Source organism: Malaclemys terrapin, chromosome 3 (assembly GCF_027887155.1).
Source record: "Malaclemys terrapin pileata isolate rMalTer1 chromosome 3, rMalTer1.hap1, whole genome shotgun sequence".
In the NCBI taxonomy this organism is placed as follows: domain Eukaryota; kingdom Metazoa; phylum Chordata; order Testudines; family Emydidae; genus Malaclemys; species Malaclemys terrapin.
The window spans coordinates 200,933,205-200,947,614 of record NC_071507.1 but is presented as its reverse complement, the minus strand read 5'-3'; the positions used below and the strand labels follow the sequence as shown (position 1 = coordinate 200,947,614).

The following is a 14,410-nucleotide window of genomic DNA, read 5'->3' as shown; positions in this document are numbered from 1 at the left end:
ATAGTAAGAACCAGTCCTTGTTTTACAGAGTTTCAAGTCTAAGGATCCAATCCTGAATTATGGGTGGACTGCTGCTTAGATGATAATGCCGGATTGGGGCCATGCTATTTTTGGTAAAATATTGTTCCTGACATTGCATGTGAATTCCCCCTTGCCTAATCTGATCCTATTATTCCTCATTGTACCACCCTCCTAAGACTTCCCTAAACATTTCTTCTCCTTTGTTAGGCATTTAATCCATCAAGAGAAAAGGATTGAAGCAAACCGTAACCTGAGTGGTTTTGAACATCTATAGTCTTGTAGAAATGCACCTAGAACCCTCTCCAGCCCGCCAAAGACCAAATTAAACACAGGATCTCTTGTTGCTATCCTTGTATGTTTATACTACTGGTAACAGCAACAATGAGCATGAGGTGTTTTTTGCCTACTTCTGTGTACTTTTAATGACAATGTATCACAAATATTATGCCACACCAACAACTCTGAAGTTAAAAAAAAAATCCCCATTTTCGGGGGGATGGGGTGGGGGTGATGGTCAAAACAGAGGTTAAATACCTAACCCAAAGTCACAGTGAGTTGTGGTCCTAGGAATAGAATCCCTGTCTTGACTAGAAGGCCCGTTTTGATCACTAGCCAATATTTTATTCCCAGGTCCAATATAAACCATGTTCATAACATAAAATAGTGTGAATCATTTTGCTTCTATGCATCTTAAACATTATACCTATGACTGCTCTGAGCACAGCCAATCCTAATCCACAAGCTGTAGATACAGAGAGGAAGCACGTCAGAGAGTAGAGAAGATAAGAGGAACTATGCCTTGTTCAGGAAACATACATTAATGTGTCCCATTCTTTCAGAGAGAAAAATGCCTCTTAATTCTGGGTAAGATATTATATAGTATAAAAATTTGTGTAAGATTTTACAGTCTTCGGGACAGCAACTGTTAAGATATCCATGCCTCATACAGTGGGATGTACAATGTTGATGTCTATCTAATATTGAAAATTAGACCAGGCAATCTGATCTACAAATATTTATATTTGAAGTAAGATAAAAGTTGCTGATAACTGATTTACCTGATAACTGTCCATATCATCCTCTCCTTCCTAGGCAAAAAAAAAAAAAAAAAATCTAAGTCATTCATAAACACTTTTATACTAGAAAATACATTAAGTGCAAAAGCAGTATTTATGGTTAAAATATTACCAGCTGTATGTGTAATTCTGATTCAAATATCTAGCAATGTAGTACACTGGGGATAGATACTGGCAGACCAGCTTCACAGTATTAACAGTGGATAGCAGTGCCACTTGTACCCACCACTTATTTTTCCTTTATAAATCTTGTTTGGAAGGGTATTGTAATTGAAGATTTATATCACTTAGTATAAACAACTGGAATGTATTTTCATAGTTTACATAGCAATTAAAGGAAAACTCCAGTAATAAAGGATTCTAATCACTACATCTAATTGCTAAGAAGTGACTGCCAAAACATTTGAGCGGTTTAAATAAGAACGAACAATTATAGTGAAAAGGCACTTGCAATCTATCCATTCTGATGGCTACATGATAGGACTAGAGAAAGAACCTACTGTCTTATTAGTAAGAGGCAGGAATTGTTATAGCAAGCATGAGAAAGTTTGACAAAAGATTAGTTTTAAGGCAAGCCATTTAGTGGGGGGAAATGTTAACATATTAAACCCATTCTTAAACCAAAAGTTAAAACAAAAGTCACATTAGCGGTCACCACACAGAAGCTCTGACACCTTGATTTTCAGTCCTTTCTGATGGGACACAGAACCTTTCATCAAAATGACCTACATCAAACTGGGCCCCTTGCTAGAAAGTATCATCACGATGGCAATCAGGAGTGAGACACAAAGCACCATTCACTGAATGAAGAAAAAGAAAAAAGCAAAGGATTTCCAAAAAATTTTTGGAAATTCATTCCTATACTTACAGTCTCATTGAGTAAATATTTATCTAGCTACTTAAAGGATAAAGGGGAACTCCCGTGATGAGTTAAGTAACAAAAGCAAATTTTAGGTAAGTGAAAGTTAAAGTTAAAAAGGCATACATTTTCTTAGTTTCAAGGTCTTTGGAAAATTTGATACACATGAAAGATAAATTTCAGAGTAACAGCCGTGTTAGTCTGTATCCGCAAAAAGAAGAACAGGAGTACTTGTGGCACCTTAGAGACTAACAAATTTATTAGAGCATAAGCTTTCGTGGACTACAGCCCACTGAGCTAGAATTGATATGCAAACTAGACACAATCAACTCCGGTTTGAATAAGGACTGGGAATGGCTGAGCCATTACAAACATTGACTCTATCTCCCCTTGTAAGTACTCTCATACTTATTATCAAACTGTCTGTACTCGGCTAGCTTGATTATCACTTCAAAAGTTTTTTTTCTCTTAATTAATTGGCCTCTCAGAGTTGGTAAGACAACTCCCACCTGTTTATGCTCTCTGTATGTGTGTATATATATCTCCTCAATATATGTTCCATTCTATATGCATCCGAAGAAGTGGGCTGTAGTCCACGAAAGCTTATGCTCTAATAAATTTGTTAGTCTCTAAGGTGCCACAAGTACTCCTCTTCTTCTTTTTATGAAAGATAAATAAATTAGAGTTGCAGATATGCAGAACAAGAACCCAGAGGTTCAAAGTAGATGGTTATGTCACTTTAATAAAAAAGGTTATTTAATTTTGTGGATTATAGCTTTCAAAAAAAATGTAAAACGAAAAGCCTTAAGGCCTGGTCACAGGATGGAGTAGCCTTTTAAGGGAGTTGGGCTCAGTCCACCTCTGCCTTGTTAGCTGCCTCCCCAGTTTTGAGCTTTGAGATAGATTTGGGAGCCTGCTCAGTTTAGTTATGGGACGAAGATGTGAAAGAAGACTCTCCTTCAATAAAGTTTAACCAAAGCATTAAGTCAACCAACATTGCTGGGAGCTGGAGCACCACTGTGAAGAGACATTCAACCAAGATGGGGAAACTGAGGCAGATGCAATGTCACAAGCCCATTCATTCATTCCCATCCACGCTGAACTTCCAACTGATGACAAGGGGCGTTAGGGTGATTTTAAAATGCAAAAGCAACATACATCTCTGCTCTCCTAAACCTAAAAATAAATAACTGAAGTTTTTGCTCCTTTAATTTTAAACTTTTCCGAAATCACATTAGCCATTATTTAAGTACAATCCCCATTGATACATTATAATTTCTTATGCCCATCGCTGTTGTATCCAACTGTCTTCCAAGTAAAATCAATTACCAAAAACAAAGCTCCTAGCAGACTTCATGGAGAGTCTGGCTTTTCTACCTTTTTGGGGTGTATAAACACTCTTCTTGAAAGGGGTTATGTTTTTATTCATTTAGTAGGAATTTTTTTTAAATAAAGAGGAGGAAGAGGGTAAAGCAAAAGTGTGTGTTAGTATTGCAAGTCTCATTCTTCTTATGGTGGAAGTCCTTTTAATAGAATCATAGAATATCAGGGTTGGAAGGGACCTCAGGTCATCTAGTCCAACCCCCTGCTCAAAGCAGGACCAAGCCCCAACTAAATCATCCCAGCCAGGGCTTTATCAAGCCCGGCCTTAAAAACCTCTAAGGAAGGAGATGCCACCACCTCCCTAGGTAACCCATTCCAGGGCTTCACCACCCTCCTAGTGAAAAAGTTTTTCCTTATATCCAACCTAAACCTCCCCCACTGCAACTTGAGACCATTACTCCTTGTTCTGTCATCTGTTACCACTGAGAACACTCTAGATCCATCCTCTTTGGAACCTCCTTTCAGGTAGTTGAAAGCAGCTATCAAATCCCCTCTCATTCTTCTCTTCTGCAGACTAAATAATCCCAGTTCCCTCAGCCTCTCCTCATAAATCATGTGCTCCAGCCCCCTAATAATTTTTGTTGCCCTCCTCTGGACTCTCCAATATTTCCACATCCTTCTTGTAGTATGGGGCCCAAAACTGGACACAGCACTCCAGATGAGTCCTCACCAATGTCGAATAGAGGGAATGATCACGTTCCTTGATATGCTGGCAATGCTCCTACTTATACAGCCCAAAATGCTATTAGCCTTCTGGGCAATAAGGGACACTGTCGACTCATATCCAACTTCTTGTCCACTGTAACCCCTAGGTCCTTTTCTGCAGAACTGCTGCCTAGCCATTCGGTCCCTAGTCTGTAGCAGTACATGAGATTCTTCCATCCTAAGTGCAGGACTCTGCACTTGTCCTTGTTGAACCTCATCATATTTCTTTTGGCCCAATATTCTAATTTGTCTAGGTCCCTCTGTATCCTAACCCTAACCTCCAGCGTATTTACCACTCCTCCCAGTTTAGTGTCATCTGCAAACTTGCTGAGGGTACAATCCACGCCATCCTCCAGATCATTAATGAAGATATTGAACAAAACCGGCCCCAGGACCGACCCTTGGGGCACTCCGCTTGATACCGGCTGCTGTCAAGGCTGCTTCCCCACTCTGAACTTTAGGGTACAAATGTAGGGGCCTGCATGAAAACTTCTAAGCTTAACTACCAGCTTAGATCTAGTCCGCTGCCACCACTCCCAAATGTGCTAATTCCCTTCCCTGGATAGCCTTGAGAGACTCTTCACCAATTCCCTGGTGAATACAGATCCAAACCCCTTGGATCTTAAAACAAGGAGAAATTAACCATCCCCCCTCCTACCTCCCACCAACTCCTGATGGACCAAGATCCAACCCCCTTGGATCTAAAAACAAGGAAAAAATCAATCAGGTTCTTAAAAAGAAGGCTTTTAATTAAAGAAAAAGGTAAAAATCATCTCTGTAAAATCAGGAGGGAAAATAACTTTACAGGGTAATCAAACTTAAAGAGCCCAGAGGAATCCCCTCTAGCCTTAGGGTCAAAGTTACAGCAAACAGAGATAAACACTCTAGCAAAAAGGTACATTTACAAGTTGAGAAAACAAAGATAAAAACTAACATGCCTTGCCCGGCTGTTTACTTACAAGTTGGAAATATGAGAGACTTGTTCAGAAAGATTTGGAGAGCCTGGATTGATGTCTGGTCCCTCTGAGTCCCAAGAGCGAACAACCCCCAAAACAAAAATCACAAACAAAAGCCTTCCCCCCACCAAGATTTGAAAGTATCTTGTCCCCTTATTGGTCCTTTGGGTCAGATGTCAGCCAGGTTACCTGAGCTTCTTAACCCTTTACAGGTAAAAGGATTTTGGAGTCTCTGGCCAGGAGGGATTTTATAGTATTGTGCACAGGAGGGCTGTTACTCTTCCCTTTATAGTTATGACAGCTGCCAACTAGACATGGAGCCATTGATCACTACCCATTGAGCCCGACGATCTAGCCAGCTTTCTATCCACCTTATAGTCCATTCATTCAGCCCATATTTCTTTAACTTGCTGGCAAGAATACTGAGGAAAGGTTTTTTGGTAGCATTTCCTAGAGAAAATCAGAATCTGGATTTACCCACTCATAGCTAAATATATTCACTGAAAGAGAATTGTCAAAATAGTGTTTAGAAGTCACTGTTTCACACAGAGTAGGGTAATTTACAGCCAGTGGAGTTGCTCTAGAAGCGAATTTGTCCCCAAAGAGCTTTCCACAGTTTTCCAGGCGCATCCGCAAGCCTCTGAATTATCATTTTTTCTACCTGCTAAAGATCTTTTAATGAGACAGGATCTTACCTGATGAGTCTCATGAACTTTTTGTGACTTGACATGCCTTATTTGAACACAGCCAACTCCAACAGATAGTAGGGCTTCTTCCATTAGAGGCAAGGTCCCAGATTCCTGCACCGACTTCACTTCAGCCTGGATTCGCCGTGACTGCCCCTTCACAAGGGAACAATTTGAAGAACTAAAAGTCTTGAATGGTGAAAACTCAGTGACAGAGAGACCTCTACTGGTGGTGGCTTTATATATAGTCAATTTGAATCTGGTGATTGTTCACTACATAGAAAGTAGTACTGCAAGCTCTCATGTGAGACATGACATTGGTTAGGTAGAACTACCACTCTGCTGCAAGGTCTAAATCCACAAGAAAGTGTGGGACATTCCGTGAGCCCACAATTTGCTTTTGATTAAAGCTTTTCAAAGGTTTAAGAAAAATACTCAAAAACACTGAAAATAGGATTTCCCCCCACATCTGTTTTGACTTTGTACACTTGAGGGGAGAGAATGTAATTTAGCAAATGTTACTGAAGCTGAAATGAACTTTTTGTGGGACTGGATTCCCTGATTGTAAACCGTCACCACTGATGTTGTCAGCACAGCTCTGGGAACAGTGTTTGCTAGCTGCTGACGCTGTACAGTCAGCAGAATAGGAAATCATAGTAGTTTGGGAGTTCAGGGAGGTACAGTGTGTATTTAACAAATATTAATTTTATAGAGTTCTCTGACCCGTGGACTATATTTTAAAATATTAAATGTGCAGGAAGCAGAGAATGGGAGAGTAGCTGGCTAAAAGGATTAGTAGTAAGATAATGGGAACTTTAGCATCGGGTTTTCGATCAAGTTCTGCCTGGGTTGATAGTAACTAAAAGTTGTTTTCTGATGGCTGTTCTACGTCCTGTGTGAGAGGAGTTTGATTTGAGAATTTGGTCCAGTCCAGTTTCCAGGTATCCATAGCTTTAAAAATTATCCTGTCAACTGGTTCCTCAGTTGACAGTCTCAGCACAGTGGCCAAAACACGAAGTAGACAATTGAGAATGACCTATCCTCCAGCATCTGTGGTCTCCTCCAGATAAGGGCTGAAACACACTGGCAGAGCAGTGTGGAGAAAGCTTCCGCTGCTGTTACCCACACTATGCCTGTTTGATGGGTAATAGAGGACCTCAATCTGCTAAGGGTCTCTAAATACCTACACAAAATATAGAAAGTATCAAATGCATTTCCCTCTAGACTGTAACTGCTTTAAAGCTGATTGAATACTGGGCCTAAGTTTGATGGTTCCTTTGTCATAAGCCCACTATTAAAACTCTATGAACCAGTACAACATACAAGATTCCCCTGCTTCCTTCAGAATGTTAAAGCCAGTCTCTTTTCACAGATGACTCCTGCAGCTGCCATCTTACCTGTCTGAGCTGAAAGATGCCACCAGTGTTTACGTCCTTGGCGGGAATCACCTCAACTGGACAGTATTCCCCATTCTCATTAAGTTCCAGAATCTGAATCCAGAGCTCCACTTTTCGGGTTACCTCACTCCATCTGGAAAACATACCAAATACCATTTCACAATTTACATTTTTTCCCCTTCTCTCTCGCTCTTTTTTTTTTTTTTTTTTTAATTGCTGAGCCAAGTTACATGACTGCTCAGTATTTGCAAAGATCACAGGCAGGGGAAGGGGAGATACTTTTCAAGCGTCAGTTATGCCTGGAAAAGATTTTTAGTTACCCATTGCTACTTCTGAGCTAACAACTAGCGATGGCACTTTGGCCTAAAACTTTTGTAGACACAAGACCTCTTCATACTGGTTTCATATCAGAATGAGTGCCAATTAGACATCGAGGTCAAATTCTGTTCTCTCTTATACCCATCCAATCCCACTGACTTCAGTGCAGTTGAACCAGCATTACCGAGGCCAGAATTAAGGTTATTCTGGTTTCATGTAGCCCCCTATCCTGACTTTCTCCATCACTACCATCCTCTCTTCCTTCAAGTTTACCCTACAATGCACTTCTTCCACAAAGCCTATAAAATTAGTCCTCCCTTCTTTGAAAACCCTTAACTGAAAAGAACAAACTTATTCTGCAAGATCCATGTGTGACACTGGCAGACCAGGTGCCAGCTCTTGCCACGGCTCTAGACCTCAGCCCAGCACTGACCAATTCATTGCTGGAAACCATTTTGTTTCACCTGTGTGTTAGTAAAGATGGGTACTGGATTTATAACAATGTGTTTAGACCAATGGTTCTCAACTCGTGGGTCACTTGCGGCCCAATCAGCATACAGGGGACATCCCTCAGGGCCATACAGATAGTATATATAGTGTGGATGCAGCCCACATAACACACAGAGAGCAGCATATGTGGCCCACAGTGGTAAATAGGTTGAGAACCACTGGTTTAGACTTTATGAAGTGAAATGCTTGGAAATTGCAGCATACATTAATCTCACTTATAATTTCTTTATCACATGCTAGAAAGTAATATTTAAGTTTTTGCTTTGTAACTAAAAAGCGTTTGCTCTGAAACTGTGAACCTAGTTAGGAGGGATGGTCTCTTGTCCATCAAGAACATCTATCAAAACTAAATGGGCCAGCTTACAAAGACTTTGTTAATTGCCCCATTAAAAATCAAGAACAGGGCAATGTGCAAAAGGCCTCGTCCCATCAGCTTGAATTTTGGAAATAGGAAATTTTGTAACACGATTGTCAATTCTCCCTTCTCCTTATTTTTCCCAGTGTTTGTTACTTTCCCATGTCATGTCTTAACTTACAGTCCTATTCTGTTGCCACTAAAGTCAATGGCAAAACCACAGTTGTCTCCAATGAAAGCGTGAGCAGGTCCTTAGATTGTAAACCCTTCCTGGCATGGACTGATCTCCAATACATCAGTATGTAACAAAAGAAATTCTCCCGACCATTGATTTCAGAGTTACAGTTAAATCAGCCCCACTATCTTTTGTTTCTTTGCAAAGAACCATACACACATTTATGGTGTTGCCTAAATAATATGACATCATCCAGTCTTATTCTTCAGGTTTTTCTTCTTTTAATCAAAACTATAAACAATATGAACGAGCATTTATCAATAATTTTTACCTAGTGTAGTGGTTTTGCAATGAACACAGAGGGTTACAAAGACCCAAACATCAGATTCATTTTTACTTAACCCAGGATTTGACTGCTGGTCTCTAACCCACTCTACAATCCAGAAAAATATACCGTGCCTGGGAGGCTGGATTTTAAACTGTGTGGGAGGAGTTTGCTGCCTGCAGTTACCTGTCACGAAGGCTTCGGGTTTTGGCTTGAATTATTCCCAAATCCCACACGGCTGAGTTTTTGCGAGGATCACTTTGCTTGTGCCCGTACACTTCAATTGCCAAAGCCCCTTCGTAAAGATACTCCATGAAGTCTTCAGAAATATTTACAGAAAACTCCTATGTGGAAATGACAAAACTAGTTAAACATTAAAAAGAATAAGTTGTTAACTGTTGTGATAATTGGACCTACAAATTTACCCTAATTGTGAGCTCAACTGTGATAAGTGAGTGAAAGTTCACAAAACATCACAATAACCTTCAACAATAAATGCTGATGGGAAAAGGTGCATAAGGGCAACAGAAACACGGCATTAGTCCAAACAAAAAGGCCTACTGATATAAATCAAGGACCATGCTAAGGTCCTGACTTGTAAGCAAGAAAAGCGTGCAACCAGAAGTCAACAAACCAAAACTGTTGCGTCAGAAATTAGGCCCAATTGGGGAACAAGGAGAATGAGGGGATAGGCTGTTCCACCCATCAGTCCCTTTAGGGGCCTCAAAAAGAGGCTAGAAGGAAAAACTAGCTACTGTAATGCTGGCTGACTGGAAGAGAAGAGAAGAGGAAGGAGCAAACTTCATCATCATAACTGCTGCCCACTCTGTTTCCTGGGTCCCTAGGGTTCAGAGTGACACCACTGTGCCTTCATCATCCTAATCCCGAAAGATGTCTTGACCAGTCTGGGCAGGGCTGGCTCCAGGGTTTTGGCCGCCCCAAGCAGCCAAAACAAAAACAAACAAACAAAAAACAAAAGCTGCGATCGCGATCCGCGGCGGCAATTTGGCGGAAGGTCCTTCGCTCCCAGGCGGAGCGAGGGACCGTCCGCCAAATTGCCGCCGAATACCTGGACGTGCCGCCCCTCTCCGGAGCGGCTGCCCCAAGCACCTGCTTGAGAAGCTGGTGCCTGGAGCCGGCCCTGAGTCTGGGTTAGAGAGAGGGACCCAGATGATACTGCCATACCCGCCAGGTCCAGCTACATCCCAAACGCCACATGGGATATGAGATTTTGTCTCCTCCCTCTCCCCCACCATGTATTCTTTTTCTTCTCTACCTTATTACTTCTCTTTCCTCTCTCTTTCTTTTTTTCTTCTGTCTAATAAGAGTCTGTCTTAGCCGGCCAAGACTGCATACTTTGCCGTAAGCCTGTTACCAGAAGCGCTGCTAAATGCAATGCCCTAAATAGCCCAGTGCTGATACATGATTGCCAGGTCTCAGAGTGGTTGATAAGATCGTGTGCTGTGCCTATGTTTTTCCAGCAGAGAGGTTGCAAGTGAGGAAGAAGTTTCATTTTCTATCTTTGTTGTTCTTTTCTTTCTCCTTGTGTGTGTCTGCTGTCTTGTTGCGTCTTTTAGGAAACAGGATTGGATTTTAACAGCAATGACATCTCAACTAACTTCTCTTTTCCCTGAAAAGGACAGTTACCAACTAAGAGACTTATCAAACATGGTGGGGGTTATTTGAGAACTCTCTCCATCTAAAGGGACAGTGAACAAGAGATGTTAAGATGAAAGCCTTATTTAATATTTAACATTTCAAATGCTTTAACCATTTTTCCTTTTTTCCCCCCACTGTACCTTCAATAAAAGGTTAAAAGGATTTTTAATTATGTGTTTGCCAAGGTATTAAGTTGGCGGAGGTCTCTGAATACCAAACCCCAAAACTTGTTTAAAACTGTTTACTGTTGGACAGTTACAGGGACATGTTCACACCTTTAACTCTTTGGGCTCCTACATTCCTTCTAAATTAATTCTACACACACTTTTGGAGGGGACTCTAGATTAGACAAGCTACATAATCCCATTCATCCAAGTCTATTATTTCATTGATGCTTTTTTGCATAAATCAAAGGCTTTTGACACTGGCATTGAAGGTTCGCCACTCAGAAGCACTAAGCTGATGTCTCCTGATTTCTGTACCTACTTCTACCTGCAAATTGCATTCAGTTTCTGCATATGGTAAAAATGAACACTTCTCTAGTGCTTTCCCTGGTCAAACTATTTGTATTACAGTAGCACCTAGAACCTACAGAAGAGGTTGGAGCCTATTGTACTAGATGCTACACGTACATGTAGTAAAACAGTCCCTGACCCCAAGAACTTAAAATCTAAATTAATAAAGACAAAGAAGGTGTGAGAAAGGAAGCGTTATTACCCCTATTTTTCAGATGCAGAAGTCAGGCAGAGAAATTATCTGACTTGCCCAGCGGTTTTCAACCCGCGGCCTGCATGCGGCCCAATTAGCACACAGCTGGGCCCAGCTGTGTGCTAAAGGCTGCCAAGGCCTGTGCAGCAGGATCAGGGTTGCCGGCTGGCCCCGCATGGCGAGGGTCCAGGGGTTGCCGGTTGGCCCTTCAGGGTCTGGGCTGCCGCCTGACTGCCCTACCTCATAGCCGGGTCCAGGGTCGGGGCTACCACCCGACCCCATGCCCAGGGCTCCGTTCCTGGCCCTACTCTGTGGAGGGGTCTCTGGACAGGAGTTGCTGGGCACAGGGGTCTGGGGCGGGGGACAGGGGGTTGGGAAGGCGCGCTGTGGTTCTCAACCTGCTGCCCAGGTAACACATTAATGCGGCCCACAATGGTAAATAGGTTGAGAATCACTTGCCCAAAGTGATGGGGGAGTCCGTGACAGAGCTGAGAATTGAACCCAAATGCCCAAATCCCAGTCCAGTGCCGTAAACCAAAAGAGCATCCTTCCTCAAAGCGCTTTACAAATGTTAACCAGTCCTCACAAAATCCTTCCATGTTACAGATATGGAAACTAAGAGAAGTTAAGTAACTTGCCCAGTGCCACAGTAAATCAGTGGAAGGGCCAGGATGGGAATTCAAGAGACTCTGCTCACAGGCCTGAACTGATTCCAGACAGGTAAACTCAAATACACAGACTTTCAGACATTAAGGCCAGAAGAGACCATCATAATCATCTAGTCTGACCTCTTGCACATCTCTCATTCAGTCTCTTCTATTTTCCTTTATTAATAGTTCATTTTATTGTTCTATGTGATGTTTTTGGTAAACGGTGCTTATAAAAACAGCTTGCAAGTGAAAGACTACAAATAAAGTGACTATATTAAGTCACTATAAATGACCATACAGTATAATCTCAGAGTTACGAACTAACCGATCTGTCACACACCTCATTTGGAACCATAAGTACGCAATCAGGCAGGAGCAGAGAGAAAAAAAAAAAGCAAATACAGCCCAGTACTGTGTTAAAAGTAAAGTACTAAAAAAAATAAAGGGAAAGTCTAAAAAAAGATCTGACAAGATAAAGAAACTGTTTTTGTGCTTGTTTCACTTAAATTAAGATGGTAAAAAGCAGCATTTTTCTTCTGCATAATAAAGTTTCAAAGCATAATAAAGTTTCAAAGCTGTATTAAAGTCAATGTTCAGCTGTAACCTTTTGAAAGAACAACCCTAATGTTCTGTTCAGAATTCCGAACATTTCAGAGTTACAAACAACCTCCATTCCTGAGGTATTCGTAACTGGGAGGTTCTACTGTAATGATACTAAGTTTAGTAAAGAAACTGATTAGGCCAGTGGCAGACTAATTTAACCCTCTTGCTTTGCCTGTCTGCAAGTGCAATCCTCAATAAAACAAAAATTACATTGCAGTGATCGAAGACAACCATGCACTGTGGCTCCTTGCTGATGGGGGATAAAGAGGGGTCCACCTCAGGGGCAACCGTAACTGGCTCCAGTTGATCCCAGAAAGTGTATTTGCAGAACACAAAGTTGGAAAGATGCTGAGGCAAACCGGTAGCCTGAAGTATTTTAATCTAGAGGAAGGAAAAAGCAGAGAAAAGCACGTTTTAAATTAGTAAACAATTTTAATTGAAACAGTCAAGCATAAAACAAAAGAAAGCCAGTTTGTTAAAAAAACAGCTTCTTGCTCAACTGAGAGGCTAAAAATTATTAAACAGTTACTTTGACACAAAAGTCTTGACAAAAGAAGACTTGTCTGCCTTGAAATAATATTTGCAGATAAAATGCTTTGGCTGAACCAGCTGGAAGTTACCACTAGGTGTCACTGAACAACTGACTTTTGGGAGTAAAAAAGAATGCTGTGGGGTTTTCTGAAAACTTCCTTTGTTCTACAAACATCCTGTTAAAGTAATTCTTGTGCACCCCCAGTTCTAGTACCTATACCTACAAATAGGACAAGAATTACTTTAACAGGATGTTTGTAGAACAAAGGAAGTTTTCAGAAAACCCGTAGCATTCTTTTGGCTTGAAATGGTTTCCATTATATACATGTTTTACAGTTTGGTTCAATGGCTCTCAACAATACAAATTGTTCCAGAATAACTGCTTGGAGGATGCTAGGAACAGCATAAAGTGAAAAGCCATGCCCACCCAAGAACTCATATACTCATAGGACTGGAAGGGACCTTGAGAGGTCATCTAGTCCACTCCCCAGCACTCAAGGCAGGACTAAATATTATCTAGACCAGTGGTTCCCAAACTTTAACAATCCGCAAACCCCTTTCACTGAAATGTCAAGTCTCGTGAACCCCTTCCTAAAAATGAATATTTCCAGGGATTTTATAAAAGCAGTGATCTTGGAAATATAAAATTTGTTTTTATGACATGCTTATTACACACTATTATTATTTATCATTACAGTATTTTTATTACTGAATGAAAACGGCAACACTCTTCCAAGATCTCACTTTTGTAGCTTGTATCACTTTTGACTAAATCTGTTACAAGACAAGGCTCCTATCAGAGGCACCAGTAGAAAAAAGGGGCAGGGGGCAAAGCCCCTGCACACCCCGGGGTCTGGGGGGCACTCCCGGAAAAGTGAGGGGGCCCATGGGGGCTGCTGGAAAAAAAGGGGAGGGACCCACGGGGGCAGCACGTGACCTTCATCGCCCCCCTGTACTGGCGCTTCTGGCTCCTATGTTTCATCAAGGAGTATCAGATGTGAAACAGCATGAAGGTATTTAAGAAGCCAACTCAAAGAGTACTCAAAGAGTACCTTCTACGCAAGCATTCAGGTCTTGAGCAGTCCAGGCAAACAATGCACGTTACAACAAAGCTTAAACTTGTTCTTCATAATAATTTAAAAAAAACACTGGCAGCCTATTTAATAATACAAACAGCAAAAAAATATCCACCTCCCTTTCTATTTCGTATAAGGAGTCTTGAAGTTTATCACACTGAGGAGATTTAGATATGCTTGCTTTGATCTGCTTAGCTCTTGGAAGTCCCCAAGGCTCTGGGCTGCTAGCCCCATGTTGCCCGCAGTTCCTATGGACAATCCTGTCCGCCATTAGGGAATTTTTTCCTGAGAATCCCCTGTGAACCCCAGTTTGGGAACCACTGATCTAGACCATCCCTGTCAGGTGTTTGTCTAACCTGCCCTTAAAAATCTCTAATGACTGAGATTCCACAACCTCCCCAGGCAATTTATTCCAGT

The 14,410-nt window shown here is 41.4% G+C and overlaps 1 protein-coding gene across 2 annotated transcripts in view; it reads right to left on the bottom strand.

Moving 5' to 3' along the window:
• KIF13B (kinesin family member 13B) overlaps nt 1-14,410 on the bottom strand; it is a 191,934-nt gene that overhangs the window by 56,003 nt on the left and 121,521 nt on the right. For both annotated transcript variants that reach the window (XM_054021922.1, XM_054021923.1), the window contains exons 22-26: nt 12,597-12,767; nt 8,953-9,110; nt 7,084-7,216; nt 5,696-5,842; nt 1,080-1,109 (exon numbers count right to left, since the gene is read on the bottom strand). In XM_054021922.1, coding sequence (XP_053877897.1) covers nt 1,080-1,109; nt 5,696-5,842; nt 7,084-7,216; nt 8,953-9,110; nt 12,597-12,767 — 639 coding nt within the window. The remainder of the gene's footprint in view (nt 1-1,079; nt 1,110-5,695; nt 5,843-7,083; nt 7,217-8,952; nt 9,111-12,596; nt 12,768-14,410) is intronic.